The sequence below is a fragment of the Gavialis gangeticus genome, unplaced genomic scaffold (genome assembly GCF_001723915.1).
Source record: "Gavialis gangeticus isolate Ggan-Ray unplaced genomic scaffold, GavGan_comp1, whole genome shotgun sequence".
NCBI lineage: Eukaryota > Metazoa > Chordata > Crocodylia > Gavialidae > Gavialis > Gavialis gangeticus.
Window position 1 is genome coordinate 9,537,103 of NW_017728996.1, and position 9,346 is coordinate 9,546,448.

Genomic DNA, 9,346 nt, shown 5'->3' on the forward strand with positions numbered 1-9,346 from the left:
GTGGTATGACTGAAGCTTTCATGGAAACTTTATTCTTGGAGTGTGCTCAGGTAATGCCCAAGCATTGATGCATGTTATATAGCAATTTATATTTCCTCAGCTAGTGCTGTCCTCTATAGGACCTTGCTGGCTCCTTTCTTAGCAGTGAAGAGGTTAGAACTGCCTTATGCTATCATAGACTACTTACAGACATTACACCCCCCCCCACACACACTTTGTGGCTTAATTAGAATGATTTAGAGATACCTAAATGTTAAAAACATTCATGCTGATTGATTAGATTCCTTTGTACCCATATGGAATATTTTCAGGATTTATATGAAATAATTTAAGTAACTGTGTCATTGTCAGGACACACTTCTGATAACAGGGCCCAGTTTTGCAAGCACAGAAGTAATTATGGTAATTTTATACATATGAGCAGCCCTGATGAAATGGTGTTTTAGGATCAGAGGCACTGGTATAATCAATGCACTAAAGGCTCTTGTGCATGTTGATATGCTCAAAAGTAGCTACTACCTAGTTTGAGTCATTATAGATAACTATCAATACAGGTTACAAAGGCAATACAGCTGTAACTTTACAGCAGTTCTCATTGCTATCGTTTGTTTCTTGAACAAAAAAAAGTGAAATGTCCAGCAAATAACTGGCAGATAAGGTTCTTTGGGTAAATGTCCATAGACCAACATGACTACAACCAACAACCCTGCAGCAAATAACTGTGCACACAGAACATGACCATATTATTTGTGTTTAAAGCTTGTTGCTAGAGAATACATGCCCTTAAATGTCTCACACTGCAGCTACTCAAAAGAAGTGGAAATGCATTCTTCATAGACTAGGCTTTGGCTTCAATTTACATGAGTTTGATTTAGCAGATTAAATACTGTGTGTGTGTCTTTAGTGAATTTGAGGGGCTCTCTGAATGAAACAGTAAAGAAAAACTACTTGCAAAATATTCATTTTCCTTCCTATTCATTTTTTCATAATCGGAGTACATTTCCTGTTCATTCAGGACAGCATTCTTGTCCCACTGAAGTCAATGGCAACATTTCTCTCAACTTCAGTGGGAACAAAATCTGGAGCTAAATAAGTGCCCATTTGAGCAAGACCTTTGCTGAGTAGGTATCTGATGTCTGAAAATATGGCTTTATCCTGTATAAGTCTATTAGCATTAGCTATGTTTTGCCACTTGGCCAGCTCCAAAAGATTACCAACCAGTGCCATAATCAGTAGCTATTATTATCATATGAAGTCCAGATCCAGGAAACTCTTGCACATGGTTAGTCCAAGCTGAATCAATAGGTCACTTATGATAAAAGAACTACTTACTTAAGTGCTTGGAAAAATCAAGAGAGCCAAATCCTCAGCTTTGCACCCAGTTTGAGTAGATGTGTGGAGGGTAAAAGAAAGGATGATTTTCCTCTTATTTTAGGCTGCAGGGCTGCTCTGCAGAGGCCGTTTCAACCCAGTGCTTCTGGATTAGCACATATAAAGACACATCCTTGGGTCTCCAGGGCACAGACCAACAACAGACTTACAAACTATCAGCTCATATGGTACCAGTTACTGTCTTACAGAATAGAACTTTGCATTGTCCAAGAGATGTGCATTAGTATTTCTGTACCCCCAAAATATTTTCTTTCTCCACTCATGAAGCAGGACCACTCCAGTTCTGCTACCCACGTGCTCTATGTGGCTATGGATTTGGTATGAGTACTAGGATTTGCTTTCTAGAACGTCAGGTATGAGGCCTCAAGTCTCTAGAATACCACACCTGAAAAGTCTTTGAAAGGGCTTCTCTTTGTAATGCATGGATAATAAATCCCCTCAGTTCTTCACTGGGACCTGTAGACACAACTGCCACACAAATTAATAGTAACAACAACAACTTTGAAATAATGAGAGCTTTATTTGATCTGTATTTAAAGCCTAGTACATACTGGGTTTTCTTCTCCCATAGCACGTTCATAGAGGCACAAAACAACCAAGATTATATCATCATGGTTTTTGAGTTTGGGTTTGGTTTTGTGGGTTTTTTTCCATCCTCTGAGATCTTAGCAGTCTATCCCACACACAAAGGGACTTTTCATTCAAGCTGTTATTTCCCTGGCAAGGTCCAGCTGCTTTATGGAAAAAAAGAAGAGTAGAAAATGAAAACTTTTTTCAGTGCTTAGATAGCCTGAAAGTTGGCCATGCTCTAGAGGCTAGAGTAATTTAAAAAGGAAAGAGACACAAAGTATTAGAGGCCTGGAAAACATGACTTATGAGGAAAGGCTGAAAAAATAGATTATTTAGTCTGAAAAAGAGAAGGTTGAGGGGGAATTTAACAACAGTCTTCAAATACTCAAAGGAAAATTTATAAAGGGGATGGAGACAACTATTCTTTGTGCTCACAGTGAATGAGAATAGGAGCAATGGCCTCAAATGGCAGCAGAGAAAATCTAAGGTGAAGACTAGAAAGAAGTTTGTGACTATGAGAGTGGCCAAGCATTGGAACAGGCTGCATAAAGAAACTGAGGAATTTCCATCCCTGGATATTTTCAAGAGCAGGTTAGACAGACACTCAACTGGGAAGGCTTAGTCAGGGATGAGCCTGCCTCAAGCAGGACTAGATAACCTTGTAAAGTCCCTTCCAGCCCTACTTCCTGTGATCCTGTATATCATGAGATCTCTGTTACAAAACTACAGATGCATCTGTTCATAAAAATGCTAGTTCTTAAAAAAAAAAAAGAACAAAGCCTACATTTTAAAGAGTACATTCTACTAGGTAAGTAATTTCCAGAAGCTTTAAGTAAGTTAGAAGAGCAAGAAACATTTTTATTTTTACAGAGAGTTAGTTCATACCTCAGATGTGTTCCTGGGTCCGACTTTTCTTCCACAGGTATGTAAACTGATAGGCACTTCCTGCTGGTGTCTACCTTTTCCAGCTGTGCATGTGGCAGTAACAGTCTGGGTTCTTCCACTCCAACCAAGCTGGGTATAACAAGGTAGCTGCACACATTGGTAAAGCCCTTATCTAGTTTCAGCAGTGGCTGCCTTAGGGAAAGAATGTGAACCATAACCTTTTAGAGTAGATAGCACTAGCTTTCTGTATTCACCTGGAAGCAGTAAGCACAGAGGTGCCTCAAGCACTGGTGCTACTGTATCCCTCTGTACATCCTCCTAATATGGTGTTGGCCCAAGTGTGGTTCTGTTAGTCCACAAGCTAACTGGCACTGGTTTTAGTTGTATTTTCTTTCAGTTTGCTCAATTTTTGATAAGAAAACAATTTAAGACTCTCCCATTTTGTGCCGCACTTTTAAATATCGGATGAAGAAACTGAAAGAAGGGGAAAATTGGAGATATGCATTTTTCAGTTTTAACCACCTGTTAATTTTTTGGCAACACATTGCTTAGCATTTTAGTAAAAAAGAACAGTTAAGTGCAAGACTCAGAAACAAATGCTCTCCATTGTGTATAAAATTCCTGTGACCAGTCACTGCACATGAAGAAATGCTGCTTAAGCTGACTGAATTTTTTTTTAAGTCTTTTAAGTGCTTGAATGTCTAAGGAAAAGTTGGTTACTCATAAGTGACATAGAATAAGAAGTTCCATTTTTTCTGATGTCAAGAACACTGTAATACTGCTCTTCTTTATTTTGGCTTTCTGGTACAAAGAGAGCATTGAAAACTGAATTTCTTATGATGCATGTAATTTCTGTATTTTATAAAAATGCATCTTGTTTAGCATCTTCCTACCACATTGGTCCTTTCGATTAAAAACTACTTTTATTTCCAGATTGTACCAGAGTCAGAAAAAGTCAAAAGAGGCTCTTCTGTGCTATCAAAAAGCTCTGAACTATACTGAAAAGAGCAAGGGTGAAGACAATCTGGAGTGTGTGCCAATATACAAAAAAATAGCAGGAGCAGCACAAATCCTTGGGGATCATGACACAGCAATCCAACATCTTGTAAAGGTAAGAAAGTTCCAGAGAAAATATGGCAAAAAGCCCTATCTTCACCTTTACAAGGTCTATGCACGTAACTACTTTGAGCTAATAGCATTTTTTCTTTTTTTCAAAATGTCAAGGTACTAGTCCTCATATAGAATTAAGAGGTCGTTTACATCAGTCAGTTTGGTATGTTAAAAAAACCCTATTCCTGTTAATAATTATGAGTTTGCATAACTAAGTTACCTTATACTAGAAATTAGTATTAGAATCTACTTACACCATTTGTAAACCTAATCCTACAAAATGCTTAATACCTCCCAGCTTTATTTTAAAAAAAAAAACCCCCAAAACTTGCAGTTTGCAGGATCCAGTCCTATAAGCAAAAGCAACTTCTAAAACAATTAGCACAGTTGGTGGTGGCTGGTTTTGATATAATCTCAGAAGTCTCTCAAGCTTTAAGTTTAAGGCTAAGTACAGACAGTCAAAAAGCCCAAGGCTGAATCAATTCAGTCTTTACAGGTTAGTCTAAGTTGCAGAGATTAAACTGAAAAGGCAACTGGCCAGACATTCATTTCTGATTCAGAAAATGCAGCCATATAACTGCTGGGGGGCAGTATAGCACAGTTCTCTGGCACATAGCCGGCACAAAATGTGTGTTAACTTCCTCTTCCTGCTGCTCTTAAGGTCTCTGGGACTTGTAGCCTACAATCACAGCAGCTAGACTCTGCAAGATTCTTCATCACTTCCACTTCCTCTTCTTTCTTCCAGGTGCCTCTGGGATTTGTAGTCCACAGTTGCAGCCAGCAGTTTTTAGCAGGGCAGGGCAAGGCAAGGAAGTTTAAACCTTGCTCCCTAGTCCCAGACAGGGTTTGCCTGAGGGGGACCATCCCTATCTCCCTCCACCCACCAGCCCTTCTTTGCTGGAGCAGACAGCCCAGCCCAGGGCTGGAAAGCATGCTGGGGAGGACTGTGATTTAACTTGAAGCAGAAAGAGGTCTGGGAAGTTTCATAAACGAGTTTGACTCAAATTAGTTAAATCTGATACTGCGTTCAACTATGTTTATCTTAAACAAGTTTTCGCCATTTTAAAACTGGTTTAAAAGCACTGAACTTCTGTTGTTACAGGTTTAAACCAGTTTCTGATCACTTAACCTGATTTACGTGCAACTTCTGTCCCTAGCCTGAAAGACTTGTAATAGGCAATACCTAATGACTGCTTGATGGAACAGCAAAAATGAGTTGGATGCCTTAGGCTATCCTTAATGGGACTGATTTTTCTAATGGTTATTATTTTTTATTATTCAAACTGTTATAATGGCATTAATTAGAACATTGTTATAATCTGGGCAAAACAGCTTATCAATGAATGGATATTGAATCTGAAAAGGTTTTTGACTGACTTGAATTTCTTCCAACTGGGAAAAAAGACATTATTGAGACAACATTTATGCAGGAATCAAATTAAGGCTGACTGCTCTGTCCTTAATGTGTGCCTTTGCTTTTATATATGTTAGTGATTTGGGGGCTTTGAGGTATGGACACTGAAAGGGACAAATGAGGAGAAAGGATGGATTTGATTTTATGTTTTGTTTTTAGGATAGCTTATATTAACTTGAAACCCTCGGACTTCTTTGTTTGTCCAGATTGACTTAGATGTGCAACAGAGCTAAACATGCTTTGAAAATCTGGACACAAGTGTCTCAATAGGAACTACTTGATTCTGAGCTGTTCTCAGCTTGAGTCTGGCCCCAGCTGTAGCTATTCAGCTCATGAAAATCTAGCCCCATGTGGCCAAACAGCAGTTTGCAAGCTGCATGTGGCTCGCCAGCACGGTACTTGTGGCTCTCTGGAAATTGGCCAAAGCCCCATCCGCTTCTCCCCGAGGCAGCTCCGGGGCACAGCACAGCCTGGCACCTCCTGCTGCTCTGGCTTTCCCTGTGGGGAGCGCGTCCCGAGCCCGCCCTCCTCCCTCCACCTCTTCCTTGGGGAATGGTGGCTCAGGCTGCCAGGGTGGGGGCTGCAGCTGCACCGCTTAGCCCAGAGCGTGCTCCCCATCAGGAAAGCAGGAGCGGCTCAGGAGGGTGCAGGGGATGGGGAGGTCACCTCCACTCGGGGTTGCTCAGCACCTCCCTGCCATCTCTGGCTCTTGAACTTTAGTGGAGGATCGGATTTGGCTCCCAGTGTGAGTAACTGTGGCCACCCCGATCTAGCTCATTATGTATCCAACTATGATCCTATAGTAAGTTTACATAACTTCTTAAATGCTAGGGCTTTTTTTTCCTGTCAAATCATCCTGGATTTGATGAGCTACAATATGGGTGATGTTGTTACAGAAATTCCAGTGTGAAATTTCTGCCCTTCCCCTCACTCTCTGAAGGTGGCCTGGCATGAAAAAAATAAGCAGCATATCCCAATAATACATTCTAGAAGGAAAACATATTTTCTTATGTCATAACTTGGCTTTTGTTAGTAGTTTGTCACCCCAATATTATTTAAACAGATTTTTTTTCTTTTTTTACTAGCACACATTTTTGATGCTGACTGAAATGTGACAGGCTCTTCTGGAGCCTTTTAATATGATTTTTATTGGCCCAGTCCTACACACTCACTCACATGCCTCACTTCCCACATGGGGAAGGGTTTGTGGATTGGACCCCTAGGGTTGCACATCCCAGGAAACTTGCAGCGCAGTTTAAAGTCCCCAGTTGGAACTTCCTTTTTTGTTCTCTAGCTGAATCCAGTCATGATCAGCAATGATGTATTTTGCCTTGTATCAATGCCAGCAGGTATAAGATGCTACAAGAATCTAAGGGGTAATAGTTTGCTTTGCTGTATCAGAAGACTGGGGACCAGTTACTCACACTGATTGTATTACACTTTTCTTTTGTCCTCCCATCACACGGCTTTTTGCCTGCCTCTACCCCAGTGTGCTACAGGCACACTGTACTGTACAGGCATATATCAGGGAACACAGATGAAGGGAGTTTTATCTTTTTCCAAGCAGACCTTGCATTTTCTGTATCTGAGTTTATCCCACTGCACACTGAGAAACAGTAGCTTACTGTATGGCCGGAGCTGCTAATGTTATGCCTGACATAAGCCAACATGACTGCTTCCTTATTTTCATAAGAACCCACATCACTTGGGAAATTATATTTTAATTCTTACTTAAAGCCTTATTGCCTAAGCTGGAGTATAAATTTTCCTTTGGCACCATTCGATATGATATTCTGTCTTTGGGCAACAAGACAGCATTACATGATGTGAAAATGCAAAACAGTAATTTTGTTTTTGCTGTTTGTTTCAGTAGTGTTTCTGAGCATCATATAATGTAATGGGGCTTCCTAGAAAATAACAAATTCTAATCTTGCAAATTTGTTGTCTTGCTTTTGCTTATTCACAACTACTTTGAGGAAGGTTAACAGCCTTCCCTTCTCTGGTGTATGTGCATAGCACCCCTCCCACATCTGATGTATGTCTGGGTGGTCACTTCTGCATAGCAACCTTTTTAAGGCAGTATGTTCATTCTGATTTTTATATATGCATATTGTAACACAATGTGGTATCACACATCCAGGTCTGGAAAGTCAGACTATACCATATCATCATTATTGTTTCTTTTTATTCCTGTGATTCTCTGTTTTGTGATTTATTGAGTCATTTCGGAATGGTCCCCAAATTCAATAAATACAGTTAAAATATGGAGTCTACTTTCTATTGGACCCAGGTAAAGGGTTTTGCATATTGCCATGATTGGTGATCACCCTCCCATACTTAAGTTGCGCTCATTTCCCAAATCCTCTTATGGCTTGTCAGGGAGACCTGCCAGTGAAGGATGCCTCTTGGTTCTTAAATTAACATTATTGAACTTCTTCTCATCATCCCTGAATGTCCACTGAGCACAATAACTTTTCCATTTACCTTTTTCTTCCCATTTAACATCACTTGACAGACTGGTTTTGATTCCTTATTCCTCATTCACCAAGTTAGAATGAGAACTGTGATAGCAATCGTACCTGCAAGGTTCTTATTACTTTACAGAAGGCTTCCTGCAGGGAAGAGCTGTAGGAGGAGGAAAGAGAAGCTAATAACCTTGTATTTCTGCCTGACCTTGACAAATGACAGTTGAGCTGCCTCATTGCTGGTTATGACGACAAGTCACACTGGCAGGGACCTGCTAGAAGAGAATATTGCTGCAACTCTACAGCCTGACACTTTTTGTGTCAGAACAATCAGAAGGAGCTGGACAAAACAATCAAAGAGAGAAACAACAGATAAAACTCATCCTTTGTGCAACCTGGTTTTCACCCTATTTTATTTAAAGACCTTGATATTAAATATAGAGCTTTGCATAAAGTACAGGATGCTGTTTAATGGCATAGCCTTAGGCCTGAAGAGTCTATATACTTACCTAGAGTATACACATATCCAAACTTAATGTAGATGTTGCTAATTAATTCGCAACACAAACAGTGCTGTGGTATTGGCAGCCCCCAACATGACTAGTTGCTATCATTTCCAAGGTTTCAAATAGCAGCCCTTTGACAACCGCTTCCCCTTCACTGGCCCAGTTAAACAAAGTATAGTTACTTTGGAAGCAGGCAGTTAGTTACCTAGCAGTTAACCAGAGCACAATTAAGTTGCAAATAGTATCCTTCAGCCCCACTGCCTAAAACATTTAAGTAATCTGTGTACTTAACCAATCGGCAGATAACTAATGTCCTCAGTGGCTGTGTCCAGATGAGCATGGTCACGTGGTATGTGGTGCTGCAGACGCATCTGTGCACACAGTGGCAGCAGACACCACCCAAAGCTGGAGCCTGGCCAGCCAGAGGCACGCTCCACTGCCGGGCAGGCTCCGTGCTGCAGGATCGCTGCTGCTGCAGCCCCAGAAGGCCCCCAGGACCCCAGGTATGGCTGTTGGGGCCAGCCCAGTGCTGGCCCCAGCCTTCCCTACCCCACCTGGGGTAATTTGCTGTACGCCAGAGGGTACATGGTACAGGCATTCCCTGGGGACAAGTAGCAGCGGCACAAGGTGAGCTGCCACTAGTTGTCCCTGGGGAACCAAGTGCGCGTGTGGATACAGCCAGTGTGTTGAAAGCAAAGAAGAAATTCCGTTTGATGAGACTGCAGGGGGCTTCAGATAATAACGCCCAACATTTGTTGCCTCTTTTGTTCCAAGGTGCCTAAAATACTGTAGCCATATAGTCTTTAAACATTTATACACAGGAAACATTTTACACAAACTGCTCATACATTTGGAGTGGAATTTGACAAATATTAACAGTGCACAGGAATAATGCACAGCAAATCAAGACAGAGAGGAAAAATACTGTGGTATGGGGGAAACCTGGGAGGTTCCCTTGTTATAATTTTGTCATAGATTCATAGATTCATAGATTAAGGGTCGGA

General features: G+C 41.0%; 1 protein-coding gene across 2 annotated transcripts in view; it reads left to right on the forward strand.

Annotated features, from left to right (window-relative positions):
* The window catches only part of TTC23 (tetratricopeptide repeat domain 23), a 70,752-nt gene that overhangs the window by 24,058 nt on the left and 37,348 nt on the right, over window positions 1-9,346 (forward strand). For both annotated transcript variants that reach the window (XM_019504015.1, XM_019504016.1), the window contains one exon: window positions 3,781-3,958. In XM_019504015.1, coding sequence (XP_019359560.1) covers window positions 3,781-3,958 — 178 coding nt within the window. The remainder of the gene's footprint in view (window positions 1-3,780; window positions 3,959-9,346) is intronic.